Source organism: Lepus europaeus, chromosome 1 (genome assembly GCF_033115175.1).
Source record: "Lepus europaeus isolate LE1 chromosome 1, mLepTim1.pri, whole genome shotgun sequence".
Classification (NCBI taxonomy): domain Eukaryota; kingdom Metazoa; phylum Chordata; class Mammalia; order Lagomorpha; family Leporidae; genus Lepus; species Lepus europaeus.
The window spans coordinates 108949515-108966004 of record NC_084827.1 but is presented as its reverse complement, the minus strand read 5'-3'; the positions used below and the strand labels follow the sequence as shown (position 1 = coordinate 108966004).

The following is a 16490-nucleotide window of genomic DNA, read 5'->3' as shown; positions in this document are numbered from 1 at the left end:
TCCCTTTAGAGAAAAGTACATCCTTCTTTGATGGTAACTTCTTTCTGCTGGGTTCTCACTCTCAGAGATCCTTCATGTAGAACAATTTTAGCCACAGTGTCTTGGCTTTCGATGCCTGAATGCTCTCATGGGCTTTCAAGCCAGACCAGGATGCCTTAAGGGCTGATTCAGAGTGAGAATTACTTAAAGTGATTGTCATTCTGAGTCTGCTGTGTGGACTGTTTCCCATGTTGGAACATTTTCTCCTTTTTAATTTTATCTTTTATTATTATCTGGCACTTGACCCTATTTATACGATCACTTTAAGACTTAATCCTATCTATATGTTCACTTTAACACTTATTATGGGCCGGTGCCATGTCTCACAAGGCTAATCCTCCGCCTGCGGTGCTAGCACCCCGGGTTCTAGTCCTGGTCAGGGCGCCAGATTCTGTCCCGGTTGCTCCTCTTCCACTCCAGTTCTCTGCTGTGGCCCGGGAGTGCAGTGGAGGATGGCCCAAGTGTTTGGGCCCTGCACCCTCATGGGAGACCGGGAGAAGCACCTGGCTCCTGGCTTCGGATCAGCATGGTGCGCCGGCTGCAGGGCGCCAGTCGCAGCGGCCATTGTGGAGTGAACCAACGGAAAAGGAAGACTTTTCTCTCTGTCTCTCTCTCTCACTGCCCACTCTTCCTGTCAAAAAAAAAAAAAAAACACTTAATATGATCACCTTAACAATTAAGATGTCATTTTTACCACCAAGCTTAATGGGATTTGGAGTCCCATACAAGTTTTTAAACTTTATCCTTAAAAGTAAGTCCATAAGAATGTATTCAGAACTATCTAGCTTTACAGTTTGAAACATCCTCCTCCATCTCTTTTTCACACTCTTATCTTTTACTGAGATCTATTTTCAATTGACTTTATACACATATGATTAACTCTATGTTCAATAAAGAGTTCAACAAATAGTATGAAGAAAAAAATGAAAAAACAAGACAAAAAATGTTCCTCTACAGTCATGATAAGGGCAGTTCAAGTCATCTCAAAGTGTCAATTTCACTTCTACAGATTTTGTTTTAGGTACTCTGTTAGTTTTCAGAGATCAGGGAGCACATATGGTATTTGTCCCTTTGGGACTGGATTATTTCAGTAAGTATGATGTTTTCCAAGTTCATCCATTTTGTTACAAATGACCAGATTTCATTTTCTTTTTTTACTGCTGTGTAGTATTCCATAGTGTACATATCCCATAACTTATTGATCCAGTCTTCAGTTGATGGGCATTTAGGTTGATTCCATATCTTAGCTATTGTGAATTGAGCTTCAATAAACATGGAGGTGCAGATAACTCTTGTTTGCTGATTTCATTTCCCTTGGGTAAATTCCCAAGAGTGAGATGGCTGGATCATATAGTAGGTCTATATTCAGATGTTTGATGTATCTCCATATTTTCTTCCATAGAGGCTTTACCAGTTTACATTCCCACCAACAGTGGAAGTGGTACTTTTCCCACATCCTCACCGGCATTTGTTGTTTGTTGATTTCTGTTTGAAAGCCATTCTAACCTAGTTGAGGTGAAACCTCATAGAGATTTTGATTTGCATTTCCCTGAGAGCTAGTGATCCTGAACATTTTTTCATGTGTCTGTTGGCCATTTGGATTTCCTCTTTTGAAAAATGTCTATTTAAGATGTTGACACATCTCTTAACTGGGTTGTTTTGTTGTTGTGGAGTTTCTTGATCTCTTTGCATATTCTGGTTATTAATCCTTTATCAGTTGCATAGTTCCCATTCTGTCCGTTGTCTCTTCCTGAGTGGTTCTTTTGCTGTTCAGAAACTTCTCAATTTGATTTAATCCCATTTGTTAATTTTGGCTTTGACTTTCTATGCCTCCGAGGTCTTTTCCATGAACTCTTTGCCTATACCAGTGTCTTGTAGGGTTTCCCCAATATTCTCTAATAATTTGATGGTATCATGTCATTGATTTAGATCTTTAATCCATGTTGAAGGGATTTTTATGCAAGGTGTAAGATAGGGGTTTTGCTTCACGCTTCTGCACATGGAAATCCAGTTTTCCCAGCACCATTTGTTGAAGAAACTGTCCTTGCTCCAGGGATTGGTTTTAGCTCCTTGGTCAATTATAAGTTGGTTGTAGATGTTTGGATTGATTTTTGGTGTTTCTATTCTATTCCAGTGGTCTATCCATCTCTTTTTGTACCAATAGCAGGATGTTTTGATTATAACTGCCTTGTAGTATGTCTTTTTTTAAAAAAAAAATTATTTGACAGAGTTACAGACAGAGAAAGACAGAGAGAAAGGTCTTCCTTCCGTTGGTTCACCCCCCAAGTGGCCACCACTGCCGGCGCTGAGCTGATTCGAAGCCAGGAGCCAGGTGCTTCCTCCTGGTCTCCCATTCGGGTGCAGGGGCCCAAACACTAGGGCCATCCTACACTGCCCTCTCGGGCCACAGCAGAGAGCTGGACTGGAAGAGGAGCAACCAGAACTAGAACCCAGTGCCCATATGTGATGCCAACGCCGCAGGCAGAGGATTAGCCAAGTGAGCCATGGCACCGGCCCCTTTGTAGTATGTCTTGAAATCTGATATTGTGATGTTTCTGGCTTTGTTTTTGTTGTACAAGATTGCTTTAGCTATTCGAGGTCTCTTGTGCCTCCATATGAATTTCAGCATCATTTTTTTCAGATCTGAGAAGAATGTCTTTGGTATTTTTATTGGTATCACATTGAATTTGTACATTGCTTTCAGAAGAATAGACATTTTGATGATATTGACTCTTCTGATTCATGAACATGGAAGAATTTTCCATTTTTTTGGTATTTTCTATTTCTTTAATGTTTTGTTATTTTAATCATAGAGATCTTTGACATTCTTAATTAAATGTATTCCAAGTTACTTGATTTTTTTTTTTTTGCCAATGTGAATGGGATTGATTTTAGAAACTGTCTCAGCCTTAACATTGTGTGTGCATTTGAAGGCTGTTGATTTTTTTGTATTGACTTTATATCCTGCTACTATACCAAACTTTTCTATGTGTTCCAATAGACTCTTAATGGAATCTTTTGGATCTCATATATAGAATCATGTCTTCTGCAAATAGAGATAGTTTGACTTTCTCCTTCCCAATTTGTATCCTTTTGATTTCTTTTTCTTGCCTAATGTCTCTGCTAAAGAATCCAGGACTATATTGATTAGCCATGGTGAGAATCTGCATCCTTGTCTGGTACTGGATCTTAGTGGAAGTGCTTCCAACTTTTCTTTATTCAATAGGATACTGGTCATGGGTTTGTCATAATTTGCCTGGATTATGTTGAGGAATGTTCCTTCTAAACCCAATTTGCTTAGAGTTTTCATCATGAAAGTGTGTTGTATTTTATCTAATGTTTTCTCTGCATCTATTGAGATAATCATATGGTTTTTGTTCTGCAGTTTGTTAGTGTAATGTATCACATTGGTTGATTTGTGAATGTTGAACCATCCCTGCACACCAGGGATAAATCCTGCATGGTTTTGGTGGATGAATTTCTGATGTGTTGTTGGAATCAATTTACTAGAATTTGTTGAAGATTTTTGCAACTATGTTCATCAGGGAAATTGGTCTGTAATTCTCCATTGCATATTTTTCAGGTTTAAGAATTAAGGTTATGCTGGATTCAAGAAAGAATTTGGGAGGATTCACTCCCTTTCGATTGTTTTGAATAACTTGAAAAGTTTTGGAGTTAGTTTCTCTTTTAATGTCTTGTATAATTCAGTAATGAAGCTATCCAGTCTTGGACTTTTCTTTGTGGGGAATACCTTTTTTACTCATTCAATTTCCATGTTGGTTATGGGTCTATTTAGGTTTTTTTATGTCTTCATGGCTCAATTTCGGTAGGTTATATGTGTCCAGGAATCTATCCATTTCTTCTGGTTTTTCCAGGTTGTTAGCATACAGCTATTTGTATGATGATTCTTTTTATTTCTCTGGTATCTGTTGTTACATTTACCTTTTCATCTATAATTTTAATTGATTTGGGTATCTCTCTCCCTTTTTTTGGTTAGTTGGGCCAATGGTGTGTCAATTTTTTTCAAAAAATCAGGTTTTCATTTTGCTGATCTTTTGTATTGTCTTTTTCGATTATATTTTTTTCATTTCTTCTCTAATTTTAATTTCTACTCTTAGTTTTGGGTTTGGTTTGCTGTTGTTTTTCTAGATCCTTGAGATGCATTGATAGCTCATTTATTTAGTGCCTCTCCAGTTTCTTGATGTAGGTACCAATTACTATAAACTTTCCTCCTAACACGGCTTTTGCTGCATCCCATAAGTTTTGATATGTTGTGTTGTCTTCATTTGTTTCTCAGAATTTTTTGATTTCTCTTTTGATTTCTTCTATGAACCACAATTTACTCAGAAGCATGTTTTCAGTCTCCATGTGTTTGCATATGCTCTAGGGATTCCTGAGTTGCTCATTTTCAGCTTCACTCCATTGAAGTTTGAGAAGACACATGGTATGGTTTCAATTATTTGAATTTGCTGAGACATGTTTTATGACCTAGTCTGTGGTCAGTCCAAGAGAAAGCTCCATGCACTGCTGAGAAGAATGTTTGTTCTGCAAATGTAGGATGAAAAGTTCTGTAGCTATCTGTTAGGTCCATTTGGTCTATGGTGTCAATTAAATTTGTTGTTTCCTTGCCAATTTTCTGTCTAATTGATCTGTCCATTGCTGAAAGTAGGGTATTGAAGTCCCTCATTACTATTGTCTTGGAGTCTGTGTCCCCTTTAGATCCCTTAACATTTCTTTTAAATAGGCAAGTGCCCTGTAAGGAGGCAGATATACATTTATAATAGTTACATATTCCTGTTAAATTGATCCCTTATTACATAGTACCCTTCTTTGTCCCTTTTAACAGTTTTGTGTTAAGTCTATTTTGTCTGGTATTAGGATGGCTACACCAGCTCTTTTTTGGTTTCCATTGTCATGCAATATCTTTTTCCATCCTTTCACTTTCAGTCTGGTGTCTCTTTGTTGAGGAATTGAGACCATGTACATTAGGGTTGACTATTGATAAGTAATGACTTTACCCTGTAATTTTTCCAAAAATATTCCCATTTTTCACTTTGAATTTTCTTTGAACTTTTACTGAGAGATGTTCTTGTTTTACCTTATTTCCTAGTGATGACCATGTTTCTGTGTTTCTGTGTGCAGCACATCCTTAAGTATCTTTTGCAGGGCTGGATGGGTGATGATAAATTCTTTCAATTTCTGTTTGTCATGGAAGGTCTTTATACACCTTCATTCATAAATGAGAGCTTTGCAGGGTATACTATTCTGGGATGACGGTCTATTTCTCTAAAGACTTGGAATATATCTTTCTATTCTCTCCTAGCCTGTAGGGTTTCTGATGAGAAGTCTGCTGTGAGTCTATTTTTTTTTTTTTTTTGACAGTCAGAGTGGACAGTCAGAGAGAGAGACACAGAGAGAAAGGTCTTCCTTTTCCATTGGTTCACCCCACAATGGCCGCTGGGGCCAGCATGCTGTGGCCGGCGCACCACGCTGATCCAAAGCCAGGAGCCAGGTGCTTATCCTGGTCTCCATGCGGGTGCAGAGCCCAAAGACTTGGGCCATCCTCCACTGCACTCCCAGGCCACAGCAGAGAGCTGGACTGGGAGAGGAGCAACCGGGACAGAATCCGGTGCCCCGACCGGGACTAGAACCCAGGGTACCGGCGCCATAGGTGGAGGATTAGCCTATTGAGCCATGGTGCCGGGCAAGATCTCAATTTCATAGAAATTTTCTTTCATCCTGTACAAATTTCAGTAGTTTGTGCATTTGCTTCTGATTACTTCTCGGTAATCTTGTGATGAATTTTTTGAATTCAATTTCTTGCATTTCTTTCATCTCATCATCTTCACAATCTAGTATTGAAGTGTTTTGTTGTTTTGAGAGCATTATGTTATCTTTCTTATTCTTGTTTCTTGAATTAATGTGTTTGTTGTTTGGCATTTGTGGAGGTACATTTTGGTTTCTTTGTTGTTGTTGTTGTTGTTGTTGTGGCTTTCATCTTTGTAGTATGCCTCTGTAGATAAGTGAATTGTCTAATTTCGGTGAGGCTTGTAGTGGATGTGGCCGAGGAGCTCTGTTCAGTTCTGCAGGATGAAGGGCATGTCTAAGGTGACACAGCTGGATTTGGCAGGGAAAATCTCCTCTTTTTTTTTTCCAACCATAAGGAAGTTTATTCTGCTCAGCTAAGTTCCTCTCCTCAAAGGAGACCAGTGCCTGAGCCCTTGCCCCAGTGGGTGTAATAGTCATCTCTGCCCCAAGGACCACACAAAGGATCTGTGCAGTCCTCACTTGAAGTTCAGATTCCTCAGCAATGTCCCTCACCAGGTAACCAGGAAGCCCTGAGCGTGTGGAGTCTCCCACAGTGACTGCCCAAAGTCCCAGCCACATGGTGAGTCCTCCCACACAGCCTCAGTTATTTCACAGTCCTGGCACAGAAGCCTCCCACAATCACAAGTTTCCAATCCCATGAATTCTCCCAACCAGAGTCCGGAGTCCACACTCGGTTGGTTGCTAGGTGTGGACATGAGCTGGCACAGCTGTTATGTATATCCAAAATTGCACCTACTCTTTGGGCTTGTTACAGGACATCATTGTAAAGTGAGAAGGGAGAGAGAAATGTGTCCCTCCATTTTATTTTTCCTCTCCTTTGACAGGTACACTATCCCTCACGGAGCTTCAAGCTGGGTTCCCTCTAGGCACTTCCTGCAGCTTTAGTGCCAATGGCTTGAGTTGCTGTGGTCTAGTCTCACCTCACTTCCCAATGCTGTTGTGTAGATTCTCGGCTGTTGGAGTCTTGAGTTGTGGGCATCCACACCCTCCATGTAGTTCTAATGTGTCCCTCTAATCTGCATAAAGTTTTCTCTGCTGTTTTCTCCCTATTTCCTGAGATTACACTCTCCCCACTTTTTTTAAACTACCTTCTCCTGGACTAGAGCAGTAAGCTCCTCCCTACTCTGCCATCTTGGAACTCCATCTTTTGTTGAGTTTCTTGAGCTCCTTATATATCCTGGTTATCAATCTTTTATCAGATGTACAGTTTGCAAATATGTTCTCCTAGGCTGTCAGTTGCCTCTTTATTGAGCGTTTGCTTTGCTGTGCAGAAACTTCTTAGTTTGAAGTAATCCCATTTGTCTATTATTACCTTTATTGCCTGTACATCTGGTATCTTTTCCAAGAAGTCAAGCTTATGCCAATGTATTCTATAATATTCTCTGTGTTTTCCTCTAGTAATTTGATAGTTTCAGGCCTTAGATTTAGATCTCTAATCCATTGTGAGTTGATTTTTGTATAACATATAAAGTAGGGGAATTGTTTCTTACTTCTGCATACAGAAATGCAATTTTCATGGCACCATTTGTTGAAGAGAGTTCTTTCACCAGGGAGTGATTTTTGGTTTGTTTGTCAAAGATAGTTGATTATAGATGTATGGATTAATTTCTGGGGTCTCTAATTTGTTCCATTGGTGCCCATGTATATTCTTGTGCCAGAACCAGGCTGATTTCATTATAACTGCCCAACAATATGTCTTGAAATCTGGGAATGATATGCCTCTTGCTTTATTTTTATTGTTTAGGACTGCTTTAACTATTCAGGCTGCTTGTGATTCCATATGAATTTTAAGGTCATTTTTTTTTTGCAGATCTGAGAACCTTTTTGGATTTTTGATTGGTATTACATTGAATCTGTAAATTGTGGTGTGCAGTATTGAAATTTTTTTATTATTTATTATTTGAAAATCAAAATTACAGAGAGGGAGGGAGACAGAGAGATCTTCCTTCCACTGATTCACTCTCCACATGGCTGCAATGGCCAGAGCTGAGCGATCTAAAGCCAGGAGCCAGGTGCTTCTTCTGGGTCTCTAACATGGATCCTGGGGCCTAAGCACTTGGGCTATCCTCCACTTCTTTCCCAGGCCATTAGCAAGGATCAGAAGTAGAGTAGCTGGGGCTCAAACTGGTGCCTGTATGGAACGGTGGTACAGCAGACAGTAGCTTAACTCCCTATACCACAGTGCTGGCCCCAGTATTGACACTGTGATGATATTGATTCTTTGAATCCATAGACATGGAATATTTTCCCATCATTTGGTGCCTTCTTCATATCTTTCCCTAATGTTTTGTAATCTTTATCATAGAGATCTACTCCCTTGGTTAAATTTTTTCTAAGATATTTAAATTTTTGTAGCTATTGTGAATGGGACTGATCTAATAAGTTCTTTCTCAGCCATGGTACTGTTTGTGTACACAAAGGCTATTGAAATTTGAATGTTGATTTTATATTCTGCAACTTTGCCAAACTCGAATGAGTTCCATTAGTCTCTTAGTAGAATTTTTGGTTACCCTATCCATAAAATCATGTCTTCTGCAAACAGAGATACTTCGACTTCTCCTTTCCAACTTGTATCTCTTTGATTTCTTTTTCTTGCCTAATGGCTCTGTCCAAAACTTACAGAGCTATACTGAATAGCAATGGTGAAATGGGCATCCTTGTCAGGTTTTGGATCTTAGTGGAAATGCTTCCAACTTCCCCATTTAATATGATGCTGGATGTGGGTTTGTCATAAATTGCCTTCATTGTGTGGGGAATGTTTCTTCTATACTCAATTTACTTAAGATTTTTTTATCATGAAAAGATATTATATTTTATTAAATGTTTTCCTTGCATCTATTGAGATAATCATATGGTTTTTATTCTTCAGATTGTTAATGTAATGTATCACATTTATTGATTTCTGTATATTGAATATTCCTTATATGCCAAGGATAAATCCCACTTGGTCAAGGTGAATGATCTTTCTGACAGTTGTTGGATTTGATAAACTAATATTTTGTTGAGGATTTTTGCAACTATGTTCATCAGGGATATTATTCTATAGTTCTCTTTCTTTGTTGTATCTTTTTCTTGTTTTGGAATTAAGGACATGCTAGCCTTATAGAAGGAGTTTGGGAGGATTCCCTCCCTTTCCATTGTTTTGAATAACTTGAGAAGAACTGAAGTTAGTTCTTTAAAATCTGGTATAATTAATCACTAAAGTGATGTGGTCCCGGGCTGATCTTTATTGGAAGGGTCTTTATTACTGATTGAATCTCCATCTTGGTTATTGGCCTAAGCAAATTTTATATGTCTTCATGACTCAATTTTGGTAGATTGTTGGTGTCCAGAAATCTATCCATTTCTTCTAGATTTTTCTAATTGTATTTATAAATGCTCATTGGTTAAAAAAAAATCTTAGATTCATTTCCCTTTCTTCACTGCCCTAGGTCCAGTTTCACCAGGATATTTGTCACTCGCTATAGAACTTTGCTGATGTCTTTGACACCCTCCAATCCCAAACTTATCACCTGCTAACATGTATTCGCATAATCTATTAATTCTGATTGTGTGGAAATTCTCTTTGCTTTATTTTTCCACTGAAATCATCAGACCTCAGGCCTTACTACCCTGATTCTGTACAAGTCCAAATTTTGTACAAATCCCAAGATGAACCAGTGCTTCTGTTCTCCTAAACATGTCCCTCCATTCTATACCCCCAAAGCATTTTGCTAACACAAAAACCCACTACCCATCCCTCTGCTTAGCTTTAATAAAGCCTACTAACTCGAGAATAAGAACCATATTTTTTCCATGCCACAAAATCTCTGCTATCTGCAGATACTCTTAGTTCACCAAACCAGAATCTTCACTCTTCCCTAATGACCCTGACCCTATTATTTTCATGCCTTTATTGCTTAGTGCACACACTTCCCTACCTGAAATAATCATCTTCCTCATTTCCCCTGTCATGATACACTCAATTATCTCCCTCTAATGCAGCACTCCCCATTATGCAGATTTCCCTCCGGCTTCTCCGTTTGTTTGAATCTTCTGTTCAGTGCCCTGTTCAGAATTATTCTCCTGCTCTTTGCCCTCCTCATTTAAAATCTCCAAATTCTACTCTTAAATGTGCAAGATTTTTCCAGATAAACATAGAAATAAATAAAAGATAGATTCTCCTTCTTCAAAAGGTTCCTTAATGTGTATGAAGAGACAGAGCTTGAAAATATACAACATTAATAAAAACAAATATGACAAGAGCAGTCTAAGGTAATTTGAAGGCAAAGACCTTGTCATACTTGTTTGCCATTGTTTATAATGCCTATCGCTTTATCCTTTACATATGAAGTGCTTCTGTGTGTTGAACTGAATAATTTCAAATAACTTCATTAATATGGTATATGGAAACAGTTTATTATGGACATGTGTCACATAAGTCTGACTATTTCTGGTCTTGGTAGCCTTTTTTCCATCTTCTAATATTTCATGGCTTTGTAAACTCATTAATATTAAAAAGTCATTTTTGGCACACTTCCACTGGGCTCTAAATTTGTAAAGTGGTGCTGTGCAAAACATATAGCATGGTCTTTTACATTAGAGGGGCTGGCACTGTGGCACAGTGGGTAAATCCGCCACCTGCAGAGCACCGGCATTCCATATGGGTGCCAGTTCAAGTTCCAGCTGCTCCACTTCTGATCCAGCTCTCTGTTATAGCCTAGGAAAGCAGTGGAAGATGGCCCAATTCCTTTGGCCCTGGCATCCATGTGGGAGACCTGGAAGAATATTCTGGCTCCTGGCTTTGGATTAGCCCAGCTCTGGTTTTGCAGCTCTAGCTGTTGCGGCCATCTGGGGAGTGAACCAGCAGATGGAAGACTGACCTCCCCTTTTCTCCCCCTTTCTCCCTCTTTCTCTCTCTCTCTTTCTCTCTGCCCCTGCCTCTCTGTAACTCTTCCCTTCAAATAAATAAATAAATCTTTAAAATAAAGGAAAATTTAGAGTGGAAAAAAGTTACATTTTTGCAAAAACTGATAAAAGGAAAAGAGGGGAGGGAGGGAGAGAGGGAAGGAGAGCTGCAAAAGGGAGAAAAGTATGTTTTTCTTCTTGGAACCATACCTATGGTTAGCATGAAATTTGTTCCCTTTATATTAATAAAATAATAATAATAAAATTTCAATTTATTATGGAATTTAACAATTGGTATGAGGAAAATTATATAGCAGGTATCGATGCCAAATTCTTTTTTTCAAGATTTATTTTATTTGAAAACCAGAGTTGGGTGAGAGAGGGAAAGAGAGAAAGATCTCACATGTGCTGGTTCACTCCCCAGATGGCCACAACAGACAGTGCTGAGACAGGCCAAAGCCAGGAGCCAAGAGCTTTTTCTGGATCTCCCACATGAGTGGCAGGTACCCAAACACTTGAGCCATCTTCTGCTGCTTTTCCCAGGCTATTAGCAGGGAGAGGGATCCAAAGTGGAGCAGCAAGGACACAGGATTCAGTGGGGGAATAATACGGTTTGTTCTTCTAGTTTTTGAATAAGTGTTACAGCACATACATGTCATCTCTCTGTTTTGCAGTCACCACTCAGCATTCGTGGTTCCTTGTTTTCTGCAAGGCGCAGCAGCAGAACAAGTCTTTTCAGTTTCAAGGGTCGAGGAAAAGATATAGGGTCTGAGACTGAATTTGCAGATGATGAGCACAGCATTTTTGGAGACAACGAGAGCAGAAGGGGCTCACTCTTCGTGCCCCAAAGACCCCAGGAGCGTCGCAGCAGTAACCTCAGCCAAGCCAGTAGGTCCCCCCCAATGCTGCCGATGAACGGGAAGATGCACAGTGCCGTGGACTGCAATGGTGTGGTCTCCCTGGTTGATGGACCCTCAGCCCTCATGCTCCCCAATGGACAGCTTCTGCCAGAGGTGATAATAGATAAGGCAACTTCTGATGACAGCGTAAGGACGTTTTATATAGCTCAGGCATGGCTGAGCCCTTTTTCCTGCATCAGTCACTCTCTCTGCTGGAGGGACCTTCTCTCTCTGGTTCTGTGAATGGCTCTGCATTTTACAACACTTGCTTTAGAAACACATCATTAACTCATTAACTTAATATTCATGCTGTGCATTGTAGGAGTCTAATTCAAAGATCTCATTTTTAAAAAAATAACCATTTATCTATTGATTTTTAGCTGATTGTCGATCACTACTTTAGACAATTTTCAGATATTAAAGGCATTGATAGTGCTGACCTTATTGATAATAGGCTCTTTTTTATAAAGAAATTTGCTTACAGTCTATGAATAAAAACAAAATAACTGAAACATATTCATTTATACAAGCAAGCAGACAGAAAAACAAAAACAAAAAATCTTTTCAAAACAACTCCAAGAGTTTGAGAGTCACTGGGTAGTTGGAGAAAAACGATTAGGCTTGAAAGTGAGGTCTTACTGATTCCTGGGGTTTCCAGGATACCTCCTAAGTCCACTCTCTATACTGTGCTCTAATAGTAAATGTCAGCAGGAGCTTTGACTAAGCCAACAAACTTTGAACATATACTACATGTTTATATATTCGTATTTGAAGAAAATGTAGTATCTCAACTGAGATTACAGTTCCATCAAAGCCATGGCCACACACCTATTTCAGTTTGAATGAATGCATGTACTTTTAGGTTTAATATGTGACCTCTGTGCTTGCATGATACAGCTTAAGCCCTTTTGTCCAGACATTTTTCCTTATGAAATGAGCATGCTAACTTTGTATGGAATTGGACTTTTGTTGTGTTTTGTTTTTCATTGGTTATTTAATATATAATATGTAATATATAATGTTTATGTAATATGTGTAAAATATAACTCATATTTTGAGATTATTTCTAACTTTTAAATGAAGTATTTTTAGAATTTTTTACCATAGACAAATCAATTTTACAATAAATCTTAAAAGTAAAACAAAAAGTAGAGAAATTGGCAGATACTTTCAAGATCCAATAGAAATGCAAGAAACAAAAAAGTGTAGCAAAATATAAAGTCAAAATAAAAACATTATATGACATAATCTGTTCTAAACTAATATTAGCATGTTATAATAGTATTATATGCCATGTTATATAATAGTATAATCTCTAGTTCTGAAACCTATCTGTACCCAAAAGAAATTGGTTGATTAAACAAATATGACTTGGAGAAAAAAAAAAAAAAACTTTGATTCTGGAAAGTCAGTAAATTAGAGACTATACCAGAGAGAACATGGGTATAGAGACACTTCTGAAAAATGCCATTTTCAGTTCTACATATGTGTCTGCATATAAAACATACGTGATATGTACATACATATGTGCATATTTATGCCTATGTGTTTGGTAAACACAAATGTATGTCTGTACATATATAACTCTAGACCTGTATATGTTTGTAAAGTATATCTACCACATATCACACATAAAAAGAAAAATAGTTGATAGGAATAAAATTACAGTTATTTATATGTGTATATATAAATATGTGTGTGTGTATTGGCCTGCACCAAACTAGCATAATGTTTCAAATTTAAATTAATATCTAAGTTTTAAAAATAAGACACTTTCATGTAAAAATGAACATGCTTGGGATGCCTGAGTTTATATTACTGCTCGGCAGCAATTTTTAGAGCAGAACAGTGGGCGCCTCTTTCAGATGGAGCTTGCATTCTCTGTTTCACTATACTTTGTCACTTTGCAAAATCTGTCACTTGTCATCAAATTTTCAGCTTAGCTCACGAGGTATTCTCTGCCAGTAAGAAAGTGATTACTGTAGACTTCATGCTATTATTACTTCAACAAAGAATAATTGCAGAAAGTTATCAGAGAACACTGAGGTTCCACTCCTTTGTAAACAGAGCACTACAACACTTTTTAGTTGTTCTCCTGTAGAACTCTTAAATGGTAAAATTATTTGAATAAATTGGACACTAAGGAAGATAGATCATAATGATAATATAATAATAAAGGCAGCTATATTTGTATTTCATAAATATTAACTCCTTTAATCCTCACAAGAATATAAAGTATTATTATCCCCATTTTACCAATGTTGAACCTGAGACAGTTAATAAATGGTATGATATAAAAGCAGTAGTAGCAGAGACATAATTCAAAAATCTAATCTCTATATAATTACTCAGTACAGCTAATGAAGCACAAATTTATCTTGTGCCTATAATTTATTAGAATTCTATTCATAATATTTTCATTAATCATCCTTTTTCCCCAGGGTACAACCCAAATACGCAAAAAAAGGCGTTCCAGTTCCTATCTCCTTTCAGAAGATATGCTGAATGATCCTCATCTTAGACAAAGAGCTATGAGTAGAGCAAGCATACTAACAAACACTGTAGAAGGTATGTGATAATACTCTTTATCATATAGATTCTTAAATAAAAATTGATTTGAATTCTGGTCAGCTTTTTTTTACTGAGTTTATTTATTTATTTGAGAGGCAGAGTTACAGACAGAGGGGGAGAGACAGAAAGAATGGTCTTCCATCTGCTGGTTCATTCTCCAAACGGCTACAACATGGGAACTGAGTGGATCTGAAGCAGGAGCCAGGAGCTTCTTCTGGATCTCCCACATGGGTGCAAGGGCCCATGCACTTGAGACATCTTCTACTGCTTGCCCAGGCACCCCAGCAGGGAGCTGGGTTGGAAGTGAGCAGCTGGAACATGAACATATGGGATGCTGGAGCCACAGGTGGAGGCTTAATGTACTACACCATAGCACCAGCCCCTCCTGGTCATCTTTAAAGAGGCACATGAAGTTCTTAGGAAGCATTCAAAGAAAAAAAAAAAAAAATATATATATATATATATATATATATATATATATATAAAGACTTTAAGCAATGCTAAAGATAACCAATAGATACTGATAGAATAGTTTTTATGTTCTTAAAAGTGGTTAAAGGTATTTGTGACTAAAAATAAGTATTGGATAATATAAAAATTGAAAGATAAATAATGGTAATTGATATGGAACACTAGGTTAACTCAACCACACAACCCTATCACTGTGTGATCTTAGAGAGTACCTAGTCTCTCAATATTGTTTAATAAGTCAAGAGTCAAAGAGTGCAGGTGTTTTTTAAAAATGTGCTGGCTTCCATCCTCTTGTGCCACAGTGTACACTAGATCATAACTTACCATGGGTTAACCACCATGGGCCAGAATTTCTACCTGCCCCTAAATTTGTGGTCAGAAGCAAATGGGTTAATAGTGTGAAATGTTGGCCCGCGTCTTGGCTTACTTGGTTAATCCTCCGCCACATCGCCAGCATCCCATATGGGCGCTGGTTCTAGTCCCAGTTGTTCCTCTTCCAGTCCAGCTATATGCTGTGGCCAGGGAGGGCAGTGGAGGATGGCGCAAGTGCTTGGGCCCCTGCACCCACATGGGAGACCAGGAAGAAGTACCTGGCTCCTGGCTTCGGATCGGCGCAGCACTGGCTGTTGCGGCCATTTGGGGAGTGAACCAACGGAAGGAAGACTTCTCTCTCTCTCTCTCTCTCTCTAACTCTACCTATCAAATAAAAAAATAGTGTGAAATGTCTATTGCATGAGCCTTTCCATAAATTATTTTGGTATCTTGGTTCTGGAATTGTCCTCACCTGTGAGCTACCAAGAACTTTTTTCTGCATGGAACAGAATTGCCTCCTGGTTTGTCTGGCATTAAATGCACAGAGAAAAGTATGGATGTTTTGTGGAAAATATATATTTCTCCATTAGGGAAACACCAGTTCTGTTTGCTGTCATATTAGGTATATTTTTCTCTGAGAGAATCACACATACTAGCTTTCAGTCATTCATTTCACTGCATTCTCACTTGTGCTTAATTCAGTTATGTGATGCAAAACTTTCACATAATATGCTAAGACTTCATAGAAAGAATCCTGTTACATTTGCAAAGTCTAAATCTCATCCCTTGGTGTGGGTATTTGGTAGAGCCAGTTGAGACATTGCTTGTAATGGCATATCTTATGCCAGAGTGCTGGGTTCAAGTCCTGGTTCTGCTCCTGACACTAACTTCCTGCTAATACACACCCTGGGAGGCAGCTGATGATGGCTCAAATATTTGAATCCCTGCCACACCTGTGGAAGACCTGGATCGAGTCCCCAGCTTCTGGCTTCAACCTGGCTCAGTCCTAGCCTTTGAGGGTATTTGGGGGAATGTATCAGTGGTTGGGTCCCTCATGTGTCTGTCTCTCTGCCTTGCACATAAATAAATAAGTAAACATTAAGAAAATCACAAGCCTTGTTTGAATGTTAGAATTTACTTCTGCTTAGGAATAAAATATACAATGATTCATTGCACGTTCTCTGTATTGTTTTTTTTTCCCCAGAACTTGAAGAATCTAGACAAAAATGTCCATCATGGTGGTACAGATTTGCACACACATTCTTGATCTGGAATTGCTCTCCATTTTGGATAAAATTCAAAAAGTTTATCTATATTATTGTAATGGATCCTTTTGTAGATCTTGCAATTACCATTTGCATTGTTTTGAACACATTATTTATGGCCATGGAGCACCATCCAATGACTGAAGAATTCAAAAATGTTCTGGTTGTGGGGAATTTGGTGAGTGTCATGGATGTCATCGTTGTGATTTTCTTAAGT

The 16490-nt window shown here is 38.4% G+C and overlaps 1 protein-coding gene across 3 annotated transcripts in view; it reads left to right on the top strand.

Annotated features, from left to right (window-relative positions):
- The window catches only part of SCN9A (sodium voltage-gated channel alpha subunit 9), a 107506-nt gene that overhangs the window by 24364 nt on the left and 66652 nt on the right, over positions 1 to 16490 (top strand). For 2 of the 3 annotated variants that reach the window (XM_062200223.1, XM_062200228.1), the window contains exons 11-13: positions 11430 to 11768; positions 14096 to 14222; positions 16213 to 16451. In XM_062200223.1, coding sequence (XP_062056207.1) covers positions 11430 to 11768; positions 14096 to 14222; positions 16213 to 16451 — 705 coding nt within the window. Of the gene's footprint in view, positions 1 to 11429; positions 11802 to 14095; positions 14223 to 16212; positions 16452 to 16490 lie in introns of all 3 variants that reach the window. The other variant, XM_062200219.1, reaches the window with a different exon arrangement.